Genomic DNA, 21,116 nt, shown 5'->3' with positions numbered 1-21,116 from the left:
TTTTCTCTGCTTTCACTGAAACAGAAGGCTCAGGCTGAGAACCTCTGCTGCCACAAACTGGTTGCTGAATCTGACCATCCCCACCAGGAGAAGTAGCTACCTGGGCAGCTCCAGAGCATCCTCACCCAGTGGACCCAAACCATTTAAGTCAAGCTGGCATCCTCCAGAAGATTTGGACTGCAAGTTCCTGTCAGTGCCGATTTGTGCTGGCTGGGGCTGATGGGACTTGCAGTCTCGAACCACCAGAGAGCACCACGCTGACAAAGACTGTTTTAATTAAGGCTTTGAAACAGGTGGCTGACCTGCAGCCCATCAGCTGGTGCTTGGTCCAACTCCTATCAGCCAGCATGGCCAATGGGCAGGGATGATGGGAGCTGCACTCCCTCCAAGAGGAGAGCTAAAGGTTCCCCGTCCCCCGAAAGTTCCAAAATCAGCTATCGGGTGTCAGCAACCTCATTTCTGCTGCACTGGCCAAAAGGAAGCGGCTCACCCAGACAACCCTCACCTGGGGCAGAATCTTCTTCTTTTTGTTGGCAGCTGCGTTGGGGCCGGAGAAGAGCTTCTCGAGAGCTGCCAAAGCTGCGCTTGCCTTGGCCACCTTCTTGTTGGGACCAGCCCCTCGGAACTTCTGCCCATCTACTTCTACCTGGAAACAAGACGCCTGGTTTTACACCTGCTGCTCTGCGTCCTCCACTGGGAGCCACCCAGCCTCCACTGGGGGCTCTCAAGTCCATAACTCTTTCCCATCTGGCACAGCAAAGGTGGGGAGAATCTGGAGCCCTCCAGAAGTTGCCGTACTCCAACTCCCACTTTATGGGAGCTGCTGATGGGAGCTGCAATTCCACCACATCTGAAAGGCCAGAAGATTTCCTCTCCTGCCTCACTCAGGTCTGGTTACCAACATTTGTTACCAAGTCTACGCTCAACACAGCAATACTTCCGGGGGCCTATATATGATGATGCACATGATATCTGCTGTACCCACACATTTCAAGGTGCAGATTTAACACATTTTAGGTGTTCAGCAGCCACCCTTTGGAACTCCCTGCCAAATGACACCAGGCAGGTGCCTCCACTGTTCTCTTTTTTGCACCTGCTAAAAACATTTTTGTCTAGGCAAGCCTGTACAGCCATGTAGAATGTCTTTTGATCTCTGTTTTAGCTTGCTGTTGATTTTTTTAAACATGTGAAATCACAGTTTTTAACTGGTCTTACTCATAATTTCATTGTTAAAAACAAAACAATCTCCTCCTCAAAGTGCTTTACAACCAAGCAGTACATGATTCCTATGAAGTAAATAAATCAATCTGTTGACTGACACACTCTCTCTCTGGCCCAGGACTTTGTACCCCATCAAAAGGTGCAGTAAAGCAAAACTGAGGCCAGGAGGCCACCATATGCTTCCCCCCTCCTCACCTCCATCACGAAGCGCTTGTCATGGCTGCCGCCTGTCTCGGAAATGAGCTCATACTTGAGACCTCGCCGCTTCTCATTGAGCTCCATCACCGGATTCTTGCCACTAGCTGTGAGGATGGGACCCTGAGTTCTCACCTGAGCGAAGTAAAATACGTCAAAGTCAAGCATATCAAACTGAACTGGCCCAAGATACAGGCACACATACTTCTAAGGCAGGGACAGGCAGACTTCAAAGGCTTATTCCCCACCCCGCAGACCTCAGGGGCAGGAGGAGGAGTGAACACACACTCAGGATTAAGGAACAGGAGTCTGAGTATTCCTCAGCTGAAGAACTTGGGGGGAGTGGGGGGGAAGGAGTCAGAAATCCTTGGTGATCTATTGCTGGTAACCCACAGATCTTCCAGGAGGTCCTGACCTCTGAGTAAGGCATGGTTAGCCAACTGACAAAGACACAAACGCACACACATGAAATGCAGCAACGAAGACAGGTGTGCTAGCAGTGCCTGTGGACCACATTAATCACTGAGCTAGCACATCCTTGTTTCAAGTTTCGCATGTTGCCATAAACATGTATTTGTAAGCCAAAATTCATACGGTGGCCTTCTTGCTTATAAAACTGTGTGGCAGCTGGAAAACAAAGCCTTATGAGGGTCTAACCACTGTATTCCAGGCATTTGGTAATGTCAAGGCTGCACTGCTGCACTGCGCTCTGCGTGGGGCTGCCCTTGGGTCTGGTTCTGAAGCTCCAGCAACTGCAGAGTGAGGTGGCCAGATTGCTGGTGGGGTCACCTGGCCGACATTGTGGCACCCTTGTTGAGGCATCTGCACTGGCTGCCCATCTGCTTCTGGGTCAGGGTCAAGGCCCTTCTATTAATTCACAAAGCCCTGGACAACTTGGATCCAGAAGCTAAAACACTCAGATCATCTGCAGGCGTGTCATTAGTTGTTCCTCATGTTGACGAGAGTCCTTCTGAGAGTAACAAGAAGCTGAGCCTCTAGTCCTATCGGCCCAGTCCTGTGGAACGCTCTGCCACTAGAGACTCAGCTTTTAAATACATGCTGAAAACTTTGCTATGCCATCTGACTTATGCGGGCAATTAAGAATATGTTGTTCCTGCACTGTCCTCTTTTGGCACCTGCTGAAAACATTCTTGTTAAGACAAGCCTTTCCACATACTTAAGTAAGTTAATGTGAATTTTAACGTTATGGTATTTTGACTTTATGTATGTTTTAAAATACTGTAATTTTTCCCTTGATTTCCTTGTTTCATATTTTCTGTAAGCTGATTTGAGGTATTTTTTGAAGCAGTGCATAAATTTTACGAAATAATGAGTAATAGCTGATGTCTCATTTTAACTTTTCAAATGTATGGTTTTTAGGTACAATTGTTGCACATCGCTCTGATACCTTCCTGCTCATTCCAGGTGGCCATCTGCTGTAACAAGCCACTTGCCCTCTCTCTTGAAAGACCCCCTCAACCTTCCGCTCTGCCTGAAATGGGAATCCCTGGGCTCAGAAGGCCAGCTCAAGCACAGCCAGAGCAGCCAGCGCTTCCTGTTACCATCCAGCACCTGCTCAGATGCTATAGATCACCTTACCTGCTTCATGCTCCTGCCCCACACAGAAACCTGTGTTTGCTAACAGTAGATCTGTACCCATCTCAAAAGTCAGAGAGAGGCAGATCAAATGAGCCACTGAACAGCTACAGACTGTTCAAGCAGGCTTCCTTTTAAAAGAAGGGCAGGGACTCATGATTTAGGAGCAAGGACCTGTGACAGCTGGAAAAAAACAATTTTCAGATTTTTGGAAGAGTTTGCAATGGCTGGGGAAGCTGCATGATATAGCTGGACTTCCCGCTCCCACCATAGCTGACCAACAGTCACACTGGCTGGGACTGAGTCGAGCTCCATCCAGGAGGCCACAGGATCTCCATCATTGCTATGCAGATGTGTGAAACATCCTTGCTGTCACCTTGTTCAGGTGTCCAAGAGACACGGTGTCGCAGCACGATGTGGTCTGTGTGGAGGACTGCCACAAAAGAGCAGAAAAGCAATACAACTTTGTAGTTGTATAATGAGTTTAAGGGCTTAGAAGTATTTGTAGACTTTTTCCTGTTACCCCCAAACAGGAGGCCTGCTCCCTGGCATTTTCAATTCTAAAAAAGTATCTCGGGTTGAAGGCCCGGAAAGACTTGGGTCAACTGCTGCTGCCAGTCAGAGAAAACAATATTGAGTTAGATGGACCTGTGTGTGGCCTCATGCCTTGGGCTATAGGATTTCCCCCACATTAGTGTAGGGAGGAGGGGCAGTGTCTGAGGCTGAAAGAGAACAAGGCCTTCGGTTGTGGTTGCAGCCTGCAGCTCTAGTGTTGAGCACTAGATTCTCTAATGTTCAGTTTTCCCATTTTGAGATGAAATTCTAGATATCATTCAGAAAAATGAGTGGACACAGATGCAAGTTTCTAAAGGAGGTTCAAGCTAGGGAGGGAGCTGGATAGAACATGCAGCAGCTAAAGAGATCGGGGAAATCTCTTTACTGCCAGAAAGATTAATGCACAGAGGGAGGAGGAAGATCCCAGAATCACAGAATTCTAAGAGACCACAGGGTCATCTAGTCCCTGTTATTTAGTCTCAACTAAAGCATCCATGACAGATGACCATCCAATCTCTGTTTAAAAACCTCCAAGAAAGGAGACTCCACCACCTTCCCAGGGAGTCCATTCCACTGTTGAAAGGCCCTTATCCTCAGAAGGTTCTTCCTAATGTTTAATCAGAATCTCCTTTCTTGTCATTTGGATCCATTGGTTCAGGTCCTACCCTATGGAGCAGCAGAAAACAAGCTTGCTCCATCTTCCAAGTGACAAACCAAGAGCCCTCCAGACTAGGTTGATGGAATCCCAATTCCCATCAGCTCAAGCCAACATGGCCGATGATTAGGGATGATGGGATTTAGTTGTCCAGCAATATCTGGAAGGTGCCCTGTTAGGGAGCCTGAGACACAGAAGCAAGAAGCATTTGCACCCTGTTCTCTTGGCCTCTCCACCTATTTACTATCTCCCACTTCCTCACTGGATGACGACTGAACAACCACCTCCAAGGTAGCAGAGGTGTCAATTGTAGAGTTTCCAGTATTATTGCTTGAGTTTGAAGAGACTGTCTCGTTTTTGCCTTCAGTGTCTGACTTCTCATCAGAGCTCGTACATTCCATGTCCGCGTCGAAACCAGTGGGGTAGCCCATTGCTTGCAAAACCTGCATGTAAATAAAGAAAGGAAAGAAAAATCACTAGGTGACTAGGTAGGATATTGAACCTGCCCCTCTCTCCCCTTTTAAGAACAGACCATGCGTTTAGGGTGACCTGAATTGAATTCCATTGCTTGACCTGTTGAGAAGGAGGAAGGAGCAGCCTTACCCCAACCTAGTGCCAACTCATTAGGCCTGGTGGGAGTTGTAGTCCAAAGCACCTGGAGGGCACCAGGCTGGGAAAGGCTGAACTAGAATACTTCCTGTGCCCAATAGCAGCTTCCCAGCGCTGCTGACCCTGTGGATATCATGAAGCAGGGCTGTGAATACTCCCAGGTTTTTGTAAAAACGAATCCAAACTAAATTTAAATATCTGCTCCTAGAAAACATTGACTTCTGAATCCTGTATAAATTATGCAAATACCCAGAACTTTTCCTATTTTGTTTTGCATTTTATTATGTTATTGTCTTCCTTAGTGGGCTGTGCAAACCACTATTCTGAATAGTACTTTTTATAAGATCAGGTGAGGGACATTGGGGACAGGTTTATGGAACCCGTTTGGGGGTGGGGTGGCCTGAAGAAGTTTGGGAACCACGGATCTGAATCCTTCTCCATGGTCAGTATGCTACATTCATGAAATTATCTGTGGCAAGCATGCTGCATCCCTGCATCTATAGGAAATTGAAAACTGTATGATTGAAACGTCCCAGAGTCTAAATGTCACTGCTTTACATGGGGCTTAAACCTGTTTTGCCTTTCCATGGATTGTGTGCAATAAGCAGCAAGGAGAGACAGTATGGTGTAGTGGCTAGAGTCTTGCACTTGGACTTGGGAAACCAGGGTTCAAATCCCCACTCAGTGGAACAGACTTCCAGGAGAGTTTTCAAGCAGATGATGGATGGCCGTCTGTCCTGTATGATCTAGTTGAGATTCCTTCATTGCAGGGGGTTGGACTAGATGACCGTCAGGGTCCCTTCCAACTCCACAATTCCTTGGTTCTATGAAGCACACAGAGTGTGACGTTGGGCCAGTTACTTTCCCTCTCTCTCTCTCTCTCTCTCTCTCTCTCTCTCTCTCTCTCTCTCTCAGCCTAACCTACCCTCACAGGGTTGTTGTGGTAATTAACTGGAGAGGGGGATGAGCCATGCACATAAACTTGCACTCCTTGGAAAAAATGCAATCAATCAATAAAATATATAACGTGTCATAGCATGACCTTTCCCCCTGAAATTAGTGTTTTTCGCATTATTTTCAGAACTGGGGCTCTTTCATTAAGAATACCAACGCTGACAGTTTGATGAGAATTCATTCATTCTCTATCCCAATTAGAGAGATAGAGAGATAGATGCTCTAAAATGCACAGCAGGGGGTTGGGGAGGGAAAGAAGGAATATTCAGCAACTGGATGGGAATGGACAGTGCCCTAGGAAAAAACAGAAAGAGCTTCTCTCAAATACTTTGGAGGGGCTTTCATGTTCAAAGTGAGCAATGCATAAAGGAAAAGTTTCTCTGGGCTCTGAAACGAAGAAGAGGAATCAAACCGCTGCCAGATGAACTCTGAAGAACGGAGGCCTCATTCGGAACACATGAAAGGAACCACTTTTTCATTTATTTTTTGAAGACAGGTGGAACCACTGCAGGGCCTCTCATGACTGAGAATATGCCAGCTTGGGGGGGGGGGAGGATTCCTCCTCCCCGCTCCTCCTCCAAGTCCTCCTTCTCAACCTGGCTGGAGGTGACCTTCCCCTATCAGCTATCACCAGGGCCTTGTCTTAAGGCTGCCACCTTGCTGAGCTTAAGAATAGGAGAAGGGCGCTGCTGGAGCAAGCCAGGGGCCCATCTGTTAAGCACCCCATTCTCACAGGGTTACCAGCCAGTAACCCACAAGCGAAACCTGAGAACAAGAACTCTCCCTCCTGAAGCATATTTGCTGCTATGTTCTTCAGTGGTATAACATTTAAGAATTTAAGAGGTGCCTGCTGGATGAGGCCAATGGCCCATCTAGCCCAACATCCTGTTCTGCAAAACATGCAAGCAGGATTCAAATACAAGAGCCACACTCTCCCCTCCTGCCGTTTCTAGAAACTGGCATTCAAAAGCATTGCTGCCTCCAATTGTGGAGAGCAGAGCAAAGTCATCCAAAGCCCTCCCCTCCAGGAATTTGTCTAATCCACTTTTAAAACCAGCTGGATCAGTGGCCATCACTGCCTCTTGTGACAGTGAGTTCCACAGTTTAACTCTGCACTGCATGAAAGGTCTTTTATTTCCCCTGCCCTGAAGCTTCCAACATCAGCTTCTTTGGGTGCCCACAAATTCTAGTGTTAGGAGAGGGGGGGGGGAGTTTTCTCAATTCACTTACCCCATACTACTCATAATTTTATAAACTTCTATCACATGTTGGACTATTTTGATTGTTGTTAGCCGCTCTGAGCCCAGCTTCGGCTGGGGAGGGCGGGATATAAATAAAATTTATTATTATTATTATTATTATTATTATTATTATTATTATTATCATCATCATCATCACCACCTCTTACCTGCCTTTTCTCTAAACTAAGCTAAGCCAGGTCTGGGTCTTGTAACAGTCCAAATGGTTTACCACTTGGCAACCACATCTGTACAATGCCTTGGGTTCCAAAATAGAAGTAGCAAATAAATAGAAGAAAATAAATAAAAGCAAATCATTGCTGGTAGGCTATGGAGTCCTTCTAACCTGCCTCTATGTTTAGTCTTAGCTATGGTTTGCTGAACACATCAACTTCAAACTAGAGTTCATAAGGCTTGCTTGTTTTAATAAACCCTAGTCAAGATTAGTCTTACAACTTAACCATGTGCTTTTCAGGGTTAATTACGGTACTTAAACAGCGGTTAACTGAAATCAAATGCTTTCACTTGCGCTAGAGGAGGGACAGGAAAAGCCCAAGGTTCAAGCATGTGAAACTAATGCACTGCTTATTGTTACGTTCATGCTTTGCCTCTGTGACCTGAGAAGACAAAGCTGGCTACTGCGTTTGAACATGTTTTAACCACAGTTTGTTCAATGGATCACAAGCAGCCTCACAGAGAAGCAAACAAGTCACAGGTTTCCTTCAAAGCTTTGTTTGTTTCCCAGCTGCTCTTGCCCCCTGCCAAACATCTGGGCTACAGTGGCCAAACAAACCATGGTTAAGAAAGGCTGTTGTGGCACATAGCTTGGTCTCAATGCCAAAGCATAATTAAAGCTTCAACCAGAGCCAGGGCCTTCTCAACACTGGCTCCGACCTGGTGGAACACTCTGTCTCATGAGACCAGGGCGCTGCGGGATCTGATTTCTCTCCGCAGGGCCTGTAAGACAGAGTTGTTCCACCTGGCCTTTGGCTTGGGATCAACTTGATCCCCTCCCCTCTTTCCTTTTTCCTTTCTCCTTCTGTCGCGGAACTCCTATTTGGGGACTTCCCTGGCTTTTTTCTGGCCCACGTAGGACCAGTCTGGATAGTTGGCCTTGGTGAAGATTTGACGTTTTCATCCCCGAAAAGGTTTTTGATTTGAGTTTCTACTGAAATGAGGCTGCATTTTAATGTTGTACTTAATCTTGTTTTTAAGTTGTATTTTAATCAATTGTTTTATACCTGGTGTTAGTTGCCATGAGCGCAGTCTTGGCTGGGGAGGGCGGGGTATAAATAATAATAATAATAATAATAATAGCAAGCCAGAGTTACAAGGCAACAACCCATGGCTTCACATTGTGGCGTGTTGAGGGGTACAAACCACGGTTAGCCTGCGAACTGAGTTTGGATGTTCAAACAAACCACCTTTTTGGCTCAGCCACACAACTTTACCTTCACTGCAACATGAAGCTTGGCGGTTTTCTTGGAAGGCCCTGAAGCTTCATACGTGGTGCCATCCACATCAACTGACATGGTGAAGACCGGGGCATGGACAGGGCCGGACTGAGAAAGGAGCTTGTACTGCAATCCAGGCCGTATCTGATTGAGACGCATCAAAGCATTCATGAGATCTATTGCTTTGCTGTCAAGGACTGGAATGGGAGGAGAGAGAGAGAGAATTGGCAGTTGGAACAGAGCAGGCCACATAGTGACGTGGGGTGAAAAACTTTCCGCAGTCAATTTCCCACTGAAATGCTGTTTCATAAAATTAATTAGTAGCAATGAATGAATGAACACAAGGCATTTTGCCACTGTCTCCAGATGTTGGGCTACCATCATCCCTGGTCCGTTGGCCATGCTGGATGGGGCACCACACTGGCCACCCATGCTTAAAGGATTCAGTAATGCTCAAGGCACACATTACAGTGCAACTTTCAAATCAGCTCCCTATACAGCACTTTGGCTCCTCCCTGGAGCAAAACAGAGGGAGGTGGAGATATGACAACTTACTTTTCCTCAAGTTACGCTTCATCTTTTTATTTGGGTCTTTCTCATCTCCCAACCCATCTTCAAAAGGCCTCTTCAAAGCGGAAGAGCCTGCACCTACAAAAGATAAAACTCTCATTAGGTGGGTTTTGGAGATGGACCAAAGTGAGCTTTCAAACAGTGGGAGTAAACAAAAAACACAACATACCCCCCAAACATTTGTTAAGTTAAAATTCTGATTGCAAGTAAAGCAAGTAAAGTCTCCCCTAATAATTCTGCACTGCCCTCATTTTGTATTCTAGTCTTGCCAATTCCCCAACTCCCACTGAATCAGCGTTGCCAAAGCAGTTGTTGAGAGCCTGGAGATCTGGTTCAATCCATTCCCATCCGGCTTCAGAATTTTCAGTGGGCATTGCACACGCATTTCCAATAATATCTTCAAGGTCTAAAAACTTGGTCTTTTTGGTTTGTTTCTTCAAAGAAGGAAACTCTGTTTCTCGGAAATGTGAATTCTGTGCAGCCCTGCTTACTGTTTCCAAACATTGCCATTCACCTGGAGCCTCAGCGGAGAGAGCAAATTAAACGTATCAAATGATTAAGGCTTGTACTTTGATGTATCTGGCCCAAATCCAGCTCCCTCTCACCCAGCCACCCACTGCTCTTCCCATCAAGACCACCCAGCAGATCACTCCCTTCTGCAGCTGAGGGGATGCTTCCCACAAAACTTGCAGCAGCAGCTTATGCAGCTATGTGTGGAGAAACAAGAGGCTGGGGCACAGACTTGTCCTGCCTCAGAGGGCAGAATTAAACCTAAGGTGCTTAAGTCACATGGATGGATGCCTATTGGGAAAACTTCTCAATAGCAAGAGGAGCTGGGCAATGGAACCCTTGACCTAGAGGGTGGTGTGTGTGTGTGTGTGTGTGTGTGTGTGTGTGTGTGTGTGTGCCTGGAGGAGTCTTTGAGCAGAGGCAAGGCAGTCACCTGTCCCCAGCTCTGTGCTACAGAGACAGCTTTACACAGAACTCAGCAAGCTAAAGAGCATTAAAGAAAACCCTTAACGCTCCAAAAATGCAAGGAAACAAGAAACCAACAAGAAGGCGATGTGGAAAGTGAAGAAAGATAGATATGAAGCTTTCTAAAGGAAGAACAAGATGGCTTGTGGAGGAGGTGAGGACCACAGCAGAGCTGGGCCAAAGGCCTAGAACAGCCTCAGAGAGCTGCCACTCGATTACAAAGAAAGCAGAATCTTTTTCAACCCAAGGGCCACATTCCTTTCTGGCAACCTTCAGAGGGCTACACACTGGTGGTGGGAAGGGGAAGAGGCACCAGTAGGTAGAGCACAGATATGTTTACCTTTGTACAGAGGGCTGGTTTCTACACACGCTCTCTCACACACCTCTCCATCCTCCATCCAGGCACGCAAAAAGGCATTTTCAGAGCTCACAGTCACACTCACAGTCAGGAAACACACACAGGGAGGGTATTATTCTGTACTAGTGAAACGTAGCCTGGAGAGAGTGCCAAGGGCCATGCAGACGGGTCTGGAGGACTGCATTGGGCTATAGGTGGATTGATGGTGTGTGACGTAGGGCCAGGCAGCTTAGTAATTTTAAACAAATAATGAATAAGGGCAGCAGATTGCTGCAAGGATAAAGTTGCTTTGTAAGCTGCCTAGTTTTCTGCCAGGGAAAGCCAGCACCCTCATTGGAAAGGAGGTGACTTTCTCCTAGGTAAACCTGCAAAATGCAGTTCAATTACGAGGGACTCAGGGATAAACTAATTCAACGAGGCAATAACTTTGCTGGAGGAAAAGTAGGAAAGCGTGTCCAGGGATGCCATCTGGATATGGGTCGCTGGTGCCATCAGCTGTTGCCTAGACAAAACTTCCTACCAGCTGTATTCTAATGGTCAGTTACTAGTTTTACCGGATTACAAATTTAGGTGTCTCTTACCTAACTCAGGGTCCTAGATGGGAAGAGGAGGCAGAAAACATTTACTTTGTTTTGTAACTTAAAAAAAATCGTGTTCATGGGGTTCTTACTGTTAAGAGAGATGGATCTTATTACCGGTGGGAATTTAACTGATTTACTGCCAGAACATTGGAACTGTCTTGACATGGATTTGTTCTGTGTTTTAATATGTATTCCGGGGTTTTTTTTGCTTACTGAATACTGAATACTGCATTCTGATACTGTGTGTTAATTCACAGAATCAGTGAATTGTAGAGCTGGAAGGGACCCCAAGGGTCATCTAGTCCAACCCCCTGCAATGCAGGAATCTCAGCTACAGCATCCAGGACAGAGGGCCACCCAACCTTTGCTTAAAGACCTCCTAGGAAGGAGAGTCCACCACCTTTGAGGGAGTCCGTTCCGCTGTCAAACAGTGGGGTTCCACTGCATTTTGTTGTCAGGTGCTTTTGGCTCCCCTTCCCGCAAGAAAGGAACAAGGCATTAAGAAACACAAACAGCTGGAAGAATGTTAGCACTGGAAAGGTCCCTAGAGACCAACTACAGGTGAAACTCGAAAAATTAGAGTATCGTGGAAAAGTTCCTTGATTTCAGTAACTCAACTTAAAAGGTGAAACTAATATATGAGATCGACTCATGACATGCAAAGCGAGATGTGCTTCTACTTCTCAGAGGTCCAATCTTGCTCGATTTGCAATCCTTGTTTTGCTGATTTCCTTGAATATTCTAATTTTCTGAGATGGTTAATTTGGGGTTTTCATCAGCTGTATGCCGTGATCATCACAATTATAACAAATCAAGGCTTGACATATCTCGCTGTGCATGTCACGAGTTGATCTCATATATGAGTTTCTCCTTTTAAGTTGAATTACTGAAATAAATGAACTTTCCCACGATATTCTAATTTTTCGAGTTTCACCTGTATTGTGCTTGATTCAGGATATAGAGTGCAGAATGCATCCCTGAAAGATGCCTCCCAGTCTCCCTGGACTGTTTCCATGCAGAAGCCTTGCTGACAGATCAGTCATGGTCCAAGTTGTTGTTGTTGTTTAGTCGTTTAGTCGTGTCCGACTCTTCGTGACCCCATGGACCAGAGAACGCCAGGCACCTCTGTCCTCTACTGCCTCCCGCAGTTTGGTCCAAGAGGAGATGGCAAAGTACAATGCCATATATAGGACCAACAAACTGCAACAGAATGAACAGGGCTGGGGCAGGGATGCTAAAGAGACAGCACATTTGCCCTAGGCCAAATATTAATGAGGCTCACTGGCACATCCTGCGTGGGTATAAATGAGCACTGGATATCCACAGCCACAAGTCACCTGGGAACAGAGCGTCTTGCTCCCTCCCTCTCTCCTTACCCTGAAGGGACTGATAAGCCACCTCCAGTCTGAGAGTCTCTCCTGCAAGTCTATCTTGGATGCTGCAGGCTAATGACTCTGCTATAAGCATCCCAGCTTCAGCATCCATCAGGTTGGCTGGAAGGGGAGGGAACGGAGAACAAGGGGCCTATCTATCGGCATCAATCATTTGCCTTAATAGCAATAAACTCGCCCGTAATAGAGGGTGTCACAGGATCAATGTTCTCACTTTAAAAATAAATGGCTGGGGCTGCCTAGGCCATCACTAAAGTGCCAAGAAGCCATTATGCTTTTGACAGCAGCGGGTACCAAAAGAGGCAACAGTTTAATTGCTTGGAAGTCCCACATGCAGCGAGGGACTCTGTGGAGAGTTGCAGCTGGCAACTGAAGCCCAGGGACAGGCTACCCAGCTCCTGCAGCAAGGATCCCCCACAAGACACCTGTATCTAAACAGCCCCCTGGAGCATGGCTGGCTCTGCCAAGGCATCAATTAGATTTATGCCAGCTGGGTGTGAGAACCTTAATAAATGAACAAACAGACCAGTGTGTGTGGTTGTCTGGTAAACCACCCAAGCGTTGCCTGCTATTCCCAAATTGCAAACGGGAGGAAATGGGGAAGGCTAACAAATCAAAGGTCCGTATAGTTCAAGCTATGGTTTTCCCACTAGTGATGTATGGATTGAGAGCTGGACCATCAAGAAGGCTGATCGCCAAAGAATGGATGCTTTTGAATTCTGGTGCTGGAGGAGACTCCTGAGAGTCCCATGGACTGCAAGAAGATCAAACCTCTCCATTCTTAAGGAAATCAGCCCTGAGTGCTCACTGGAAGGACAGATCCTGAAGCTGAGACTGCAATACTTTGGCCACCTCATGAGAAGAGAAGACTCCCTGGAAAAGACCCTGATGCTGGGAAAGATGGAGGGCACAAGGAGAAGGGGACGACAGAGGACAAGATGGTGGGACAGTGTTCTCGAAGCTACCAGCATGAGTTTGACCAAGCTGCGGGAGGCAGCGGAAGACAGGAGTGCCTGGAGTGCTCTGGTCCATGGGGTCACGAAGAGGCGGACACGACTAAATGACTAAACAACAACAAATCTGCACCTTGCAAGGAGTTTGAATTCTGAGTTGCACAACTAGGATGTCTATTAAGAGAGAAAGCCTGAGCAGCTGAGAAGAACCTGAGCAGCAGGTTAGGAGGGAAACTCAGGATTCCTTGCAATTATTAATCTTTATTCTGCTTCATCCCCCTTTCAAAGCAGGTTATGAATCACACAGTGTTATTCATAGAGAAAGACAGGTATTTATCTTACAAGCACCTCATGGTGGTTCCCCTCCTACACACTTTTAACTTCACAACCGCCCTCTGAGGTAGGCAAGGCGGAAAGTAATGACTGCTCTGACACCAATTAGCAAGCTTGGTGGCTTTCGTGGACTCCCAGTCCAATATTCTAGCCACTGGTTCTCAGAAGGGTAGTGGTCTCCCACTTCCCTGGAGATCAGAACCTAGATTTCCTGCATCAAGTGGGGGTGGGAATGTAAGTTTAGCTGGCCTACAAGGAATCCTCTAACTATAGGATTCTATGAAAACACAAAACACATTACTTTTCCAAATTTGGAACAGACTAAAATGGAGCCGTTATGTATTTGGTCCCCCAAATGCATTCAGAAATATTCATATTCTCTCTCTCCCCCCCTCCACCCCACTGGAAAACTGTTTGCTCACTATGCATTTGAACACTGCATAACATAGCCGAACCAAATTTTGAATGATGAGTTTTAAGGTGGAGGTTTTGGTAAACAGCATCTGTCATGGATGCTTTAGCTGAGATTCCTGCATCACAGGGGATTAGAATAGATCATGGGCCAGCAAACTTTTTCAGCAGGGGGCCGGTCCACTGTCCCACAGACCTTGTGGGGGGCCGGACTGTATTTTCGAAAAATAATAATGAATGAATTCCTATGCCCCACAAATAACCCAGAGATGCATTTTAAATAAAAGCACACATTATACTCATGTAAAAACAGGCTGGTTGCCGGACCGTCTGCGGGCCAGATTTAGAAGGCGATTGGGCCGGATCCGGCCCCCGGGCCTTAGTTTGCCTACCCATGGACTAGATGATCCTTGAGGGTCCCTTTCAACTCTACCATTCTATGATTCTGTGATTCGGATGCTGTTTCGAATTGAGGGGGAAGGATGAACCTTTCACAACTGCACCAATTTTAGCAACTGGTTTCAAAACTGCCCTGGTGGTAGTTCTCCCCCACCCCCAAATTCTTAGAATTCCTGAGCAATGCTGGGTAAAAGGCTGCTAATCATTTGCATTTGTTAGCTGCCCCATAAACACAAATTCTCAGGGTGGAAGATAAGACATACTTCATGCTGTTTCTGAAAGTTAAAGGGGGAAATGCTGCTCAGGGATGCTTGAGCCAAAGACTCGGGGCTACCACCCTCTTAGTTCCCACCCTCCTAAAAAAAAAAGACAGCAAAACCAGATATTAAGCCTCCTCAACTGACAGGGAGATTCCCTCTCCAGCTACCTTCTTTGTCGGATCCTGACCAGGAATATTTCTGGAACGACTTATTGGAAGGGAGAGGATCCATTTCCAGCACCTTGTAGATCTGCCCAAAAGCTGACTGTCTCAAGGCATGCTGCAAGAAAGAAAGGTTATTTTCAAGCCCCATTGCTCCACAAGCTTCTCCTAAACAAAAAAAATTCCTTCCAGTAGCACCTTAAAGACCAACTAAGTTAGTTCTTGGTATGAGCTTTCGTGTGCATGCACACTTCTTCTCCTAAACAGGCTACGCTCTGCCCCGCAGGCTGATGCCAACCACCCAGGTAACGGAGGCCTGAGTAAAGAACATGAGGAGAGAGAAAGCCCCACCCCCATCAGCAAGGAACACCTGCGCTGCAGGTAAGACAGGTGCCAACCCAGTTTTTTCTTATGGGAGAAGACTCTTGAGCTCCGAAGGAAAAAGCAATCTGCTCTTCCTCCCCATTCCCTGACTCCTGCAAGGAAGCCAGTTTTATGACACTTGAGAGCTACATATTTTAGAACTCTATTTTTTGTGCCTGCAATTATTTTTAAGCTGATTTTAATGTTGTATTTTAAATTGCTGGAATCTGCCCTAGGACCTAATGGTGAAGGATGTAGGAAATCGAAAAATGCCAGTTCCAATTTATAGGAAGGCATTCAGGTTTAGTATTAAAACTCCACAGACGGAAAAGCCCACTAATTTCACACCCAAACCACTCCACCATCAGTCAATTTGCACCCCACTCCAAACCAGTTCATTTTTAATTAATCCAGTTGACTTCCCAACAGATCCAGCTCTGAATAAATGAAATTCACCTTCAAGTACTCACACAGTCATCTCAAGATACAGTCATCATAAACTAATCCACCTGCCCAACAGATAATCTGCCTAATAACACAGATTTCCCCCCAGTTCAGTTTTCCCAAAATCCATTAAACACCCAGAAACTCTCAGAGAAAGATTCAAGGTTCACAGCCCACAAGGCCATGTTTATCAACTTATCTGGAAGAGGGAGCCATCTGTGCTCACTTCCTGCTTCCAAAGCCCAGAGGGAGGGAGAGGAAGGAAGAGTCCAGCTTGAATACATATATTACCCATACATAAAACATACAACTTAAAATGCTGGCTTTCTAAAACAAGTACAGTCATACCTCATGTTACGTTTGCTTCATGTTATGTTCTTTCAGATTATCTCCCATAGCAACCCGGAAGTACAAGAAAGGGTTACTTCCGGGTTTTGCTGCTTGCGCATGCGAAGAAGTGCAAAACGACATCACACGCATGTGCAGAAGTGGTGAACTGCAACTCGTGCATGCACAGACGTGCCGTTGCGGGCTGCGCTCTTTTCATGCTGCGAACGGGCCTCCAGAACGGATCCCATTCGCAACCAGAGGTACCACTGTATTGCAGCCACAGTAGCCAATTGGTACTACATCTCCTCACTCAAGGTGGTATTACTCAGTTAGGATGCAATTACCATATACAATGTGCAGGATGCAGATGTTTTCCATAGCCAACGTTAATGTCACAGGCTACCTTGGTTGTTGTTTTTCGTATTCATAGAACGTTGGTCAGGAAGCTTATGTACTTATTTTGTTTTTGACCCAAATGAAAGCTCTGCACTAAGGGTTTTCCTAAGCTTGCCATACGTCAGGAAAATTCCTGACATGTCCTGGTTTTGGGATGTAAAGATGGCACCGGGGTGAATTTTGCTGAATTGGCAAAATGTCAGGGGAAACCCAGATGTATGGTAACGCGATGGGAAAAGCAGCAGAAACAGCTCAAAATATGGCGAGACTAGTTTTCCAGACACTTGTGGCGACAGGAGATGAACAAAAGGTGGTCCAGGATGCTCTCCCACCCAGGCGTCTGGCACATTTTACCTGGGCACTGTGGGTAATGGCTTCTCTCTGTTGAACAGTCAGATTGGACAAGGCATCCGTTGGCTCCCGCTCACATGGATCATGCACACCGGGCCCACCTGTGGGGCAAGAAAGCAGGACAGCTCAGATCAGCACCAAGGACTTTAGGACCAGGGATTGGGGATGCTTGGCCCCTTCCAGGTGCTGTTGTGGCTGCAACTCTCCGCAGCCTCAGCCAGCAGGGCCAGTGGTCAGGGATGGGCCCTGTAGTCCAGCAACCCTGGCGACCCATCGTAGCCCTGTGCTTCCTTCTTTTCTGAACTGCTGCGAGGACAAAATTATTAAGGAAAGCAGGTAGTTTCAGCAGAATAGGGGCAGGGCGAATGACCACCCAAAAGCACCTGGGTGGAGGTGGGGTTTCTCCAAATGAAAATTATAAGGGCCTAATTTCTCTATTATTCTTTGACTGTTCATTCTGCCATGTCTTTAAGCTGATGCTTTTAAGCCAGCTTCTGCTGTCTTTTGTGGGATTTGACCATGATTACCGTATTTTTTGCTCTATTGGACGCACCGGACCATAGGAGGGGGGAAACAGGGGGGGAAAATTCCCCCCCTCTCTGCTCAGCGCCCCTTCAGTGAAGTGGCAGGAGAAACGGAGCCCCTTCCATTTCTCCTCCTGCTTCGCTGAAGGGGAACTGTGCAGTTCTCCCTCTCTGCTGAAGCCAGGAGAGTCTTGCTCTCCTGGCTTCAGCAAAAGGAACCCGAAGCCTTTGGAGCGCAGCGCGAGTTCCCACTGCACTCCAAAGGCTTCAGGCGGCTATCCCTGAAGCCAAGGAGCCTGCATTCGCTTCATAAGACGCACACACATTTCCCCTTAATTTTTGGAGAGGAAAAAGTGCATCCTATACAGCGAAAAATACGGTACTTGAAGAATGTGAGTCCTTGTGACTGCTTAGTGGGGCAGGAAACAGGGATACCAATGGGAAGGATGGATGGAAAGCAAGGAAAGTCTACACCGAAGCCTTTACCCAAGTATCTTTTCTCACAGTGAGAGATCAGGAACAGACCTTGGGGGAGAGGGAGGACTCTAGGTCAGTGGTAAGAGAATCTGCTTCCACTGCAGAAGGGCTTAGGTGCAATTCCTAGCAGATCCAGTTCCAAAGACCAGGCACCAGACCATGGGGAAGATTTTCCTTTCTGCTGCCAGCCAGAGCGGACACTACTGGACACTACAGACAAAGAGTCTGACCAGATATAAGGAAGCTCCCTTAGTTCCACTACACTCTTCTCAATGTAGAGCAAAGGGAAGAAGCAAGCCTAAAGCCGGCTCTCCCCAGAAGGAGAAAATAATGTCCAAATAAACCAAGGCATTTCAAAACCTATCGTAATGTAAGCGAAAGAGCCCCTCTGTGTTCAAGCACCACCTATTTCAAAACACAACAAAGACTGCAAAATGGTACAGATTGCCCAATAAAACCACTGCATTATTAAGAGACTTTCAGTGGTGCATGTTTGTTCCTTCCAAGGGTGTTAAAACAACACTCAATTGATTCACTTGCTTGGGGAAATTCTACTTTAAAAACTCACAGGACTAGGATTGAGGCTGGCTCACAAGTAACAAACAGGACAAGTTGAAGAGATGTGTGCCCAGGCATGTACCACCCAGCACCTCAGGGAGTGCCTGTGGCAGCTCTTACCAGGTAGCAGGATCCCTGATGCCAAACACTCCATCACTCGCCGCAGAGCTTCACCGGCACCCAAGGGTCTATTGCACGTGCCTATGGCTTTCTCACAAATGAGCTCCAGTGGCTAGAAGACATTTAGACCTCTGTCAGTATGAATACCACCCATGGGGAAGAGGCAACATTTGTTTGACACTTGGGTGCTAGGTTTTCTACTTTCATTCTGCATCAAGGGGTGGGGATTGTAAGTGTGTGTAAGGGAAGGTGGTGTCCGCTTTAAAATGTTTGCATACCAGGAAATGGTGGCATGAACTGTGCATTAATGAACTGTGGGGTTGAATGTTTAAGGAAGGAGATGTGTGCAATGCCTGGGCAGACAAAGGGGACAAGGGGGATCATTCACAGCAAGGATGGGGAATGTGTGGCCCTCCAGATGGGTGTAAGACTACAACTTCCAGCAGCCCTAGCCAGCATGGCCAAGAGTCAGGGATGATGGGAGCTGTAGTTTAGCAACATCTGGAGAGGGACAGGTTCCTCATTCCTGAGACACAGACTGCTCTTCATGCCCAAGCCCTGGTTAAATGAACGGGAGCTACATCAATTACTATCCATTCCAATGGGCTTTTTCATAGGAGAAATCCCCAAATGGAATGTGTCTGTGGCAAAAGTAATTCAATCCACTTCCCACAGGGGTATCAGAAGATCCATGTTGAACTGTGCAAACAGTTATAGCTCTGTTTACTAAGGCAAGTGGCCCAAGTGAAGGGCACTTTCTTCTGACATGCAGTTAGATTACTGCAATGTGCAGAGCTGCTTTTGAAGATGGTTCGGAAGCTTCAGCTGGCGCAGAATCCAGCAGCCAAGCTGCTCACCAGGGCAAGATGGCTTGCGCTCATAACGCCAATCCTGGCCCAACTGCACTGACTGCCAATTAGTTCCCAAGCCCCATTCCAAAGTGCTGGTCTTGACCTATAAAGCCTTTTGCAACTCGGAACCACAATAACCCAAGGACTGTCTCTCCTTATATGAACCAACTCAGATCCCATAATCATCATCTGAGGTCCTTCTTCAAGTTACCCCTCCATGGGAGGTCTGGAGAGCAGCAACACAAGAATGGACCTTCTCAGCAGTGGCTCCCTGTTTGTCGAATGTTCTCCCTCAGAAGGCTTGCCTGGTGTCTTCCTTACATATCTTTAGATGCCAACCAAAATCATTCCCCTATAACCAGACCTTTCTTTGGCCTTCAACTATCTGTGACCTTTTACAAGTTATGTTTTTAATAAATAATGATTTTATTTTATTATTTTTAAATCCTCAATACTCTTTGGAATGAAGGAAATGATGAGCTTGTAATCTCTCTTTCCCCCGCCATGCAATTTAACAACCCTTTTCCAACTGGTGGGGCTCAATTTCATTCCAGTACTCACCCATCCCTTCAGCGGCGCCCAAGTGTGGACTCTGTTGCACAAATCCCGCAGAATACGCAGCACAATCACACAGGACTTTAGTCCATTTGCCCTTGCCTAAAACAAACAGAATTGTTCCAATCCACTTGAAAAATGTCCAGCATAAGCAGGTTTTTTTTAAAAAAAGTAAGCCTCTGTGTTTTGTTTTTAATGTACAGGGATATAAGGAACACCCTTTTACATACAAACATGCATAACAAGAATGTGACAGTAAAAAAAGTTACCCAAAACAAGGGGTGGGGGTAGAATTGCTTTTTTCTTTTTTAAACAGGAGGCAGGATAAGAAAAGGAAGAAAGATTTTTTTAAAAAAAGCAGCATTATGACATCGCTTTGTAACCATTCCAGACCATCACATGTGAGAAGCAAGTGGCTCTCAGATCTGCAATATCTCAGCTGTAGAGTAGAGAAGGGTACCGAAAACACTAAAATATAAAAATAAAAATAACAGAGGCGGCATTTCTGATGTGTTTCAGAACAGAAAGAAAGAAAGACAAAAGGGAAAACGGGGAAAGCAGCAACTTCTACAATAAGGTAAGAACGAAAAGCCCAACCTGGAACCATTTGGCGTGCCGCAGAGACGCCAAAGCATCAAGGCATTTTTGCCTGTCGAGTAAGTCCGGAGGGTCTTTCATCGGAACACTGTCTACTGGGAAAAGGGGAATATAAAGAAAAACAGAGACAGACACCATTTGACCGAGGGGGTTTCTGTCACAAAAACACAGAAGACTTGGCAGCATGAAGAGGGGGGTGGGGGACTTAATAAGGCTCCCAGAAGTCCTTTTGATTCCCCCCCAAATTTTATTCTCTTTTCCCAACACTGCAAAATGACATTTCATAAAATAAACGAAGCCAATTTTTGAAATAGTAAATATGTGTCCGTGTAAAAGAAGGCATTTTTTTTTCCCAATTGGCCACAGTGAATCTGGGATCTTATTAATTTTTTTAATTTAAAAATGTAACACATCGGGGGCAGACCATAAAAAGTGTGACGCTTTGCACCATCCCTGCTACTCTTAAAGACTTTTGGAGTCGGATGGAAAATGAAACCAGAAGAGATTTACAAAATATTCAGCACATCCTGGCGCCTGGGAAGGACTTTGGCAGTTCCCCTCTCTCTGAATGTAAGTGATCAATTCTTTATTATTCTCACCCCAGGGCCCCCCTTCCAATTTACAGGGAGCAAGGTCTGGGATGTTTAACAATGATCAGATATTGCCATTAAAACCCCAGGA

General features: G+C 46.3%; 1 protein-coding gene and 1 long non-coding RNA gene across 8 annotated transcripts in view; both read right to left on the bottom strand.

Moving 5' to 3' along the window:
* STRBP (spermatid perinuclear RNA binding protein) overlaps positions 1-21,116 on the bottom strand; it is a 114,781-nt gene that overhangs the window by 11,370 nt on the left and 82,295 nt on the right. For 5 of the 7 annotated variants that reach the window (XM_081896426.1, XM_081896422.1, XM_081896424.1 and 2 more), the window contains 10 exons: positions 20,436-20,530; positions 19,845-19,940; positions 18,433-18,544; positions 16,757-16,854; positions 14,876-14,987; positions 9,033-9,125; positions 8,475-8,674; positions 4,507-4,665; positions 1,417-1,551; positions 506-646 (listed from right to left, as the gene is read on the bottom strand). In XM_081896426.1, the coding sequence (XP_081752552.1) occupies positions 506-646; positions 1,417-1,551; positions 4,507-4,665; positions 8,475-8,674; positions 9,033-9,125; positions 14,876-14,987; positions 16,757-16,854; positions 18,433-18,544; positions 19,845-19,940; positions 20,436-20,530 (1,241 nt within the window). The remainder of the gene's footprint in view (positions 1-505; positions 647-1,416; positions 1,552-4,506; positions 4,666-8,474; positions 8,675-9,032; positions 9,126-14,875; positions 14,988-16,756; positions 16,855-18,432; positions 18,545-19,844; positions 19,941-20,435; positions 20,531-21,116) is intronic. The other 2 variants (XM_081896423.1, XM_081896425.1) reach the window with 1 other exon arrangement.
* The window catches only part of LOC309361600, a 215,819-nt gene that overhangs the window by 128,454 nt on the left and 66,249 nt on the right, over positions 1-21,116 (bottom strand). The window lies entirely within an intron of this gene.

The sequence above is a fragment of the Podarcis melisellensis genome, assembly GCF_964234715.1.
Source record: "Podarcis melisellensis genome assembly, chromosome: Z".
Classification (NCBI taxonomy): domain Eukaryota; kingdom Metazoa; phylum Chordata; class Lepidosauria; order Squamata; family Lacertidae; genus Podarcis; species Podarcis melisellensis.
Note: the sequence above shows the minus strand (reverse complement) of the source record. Positions and strands in the feature narration are given on the sequence as shown.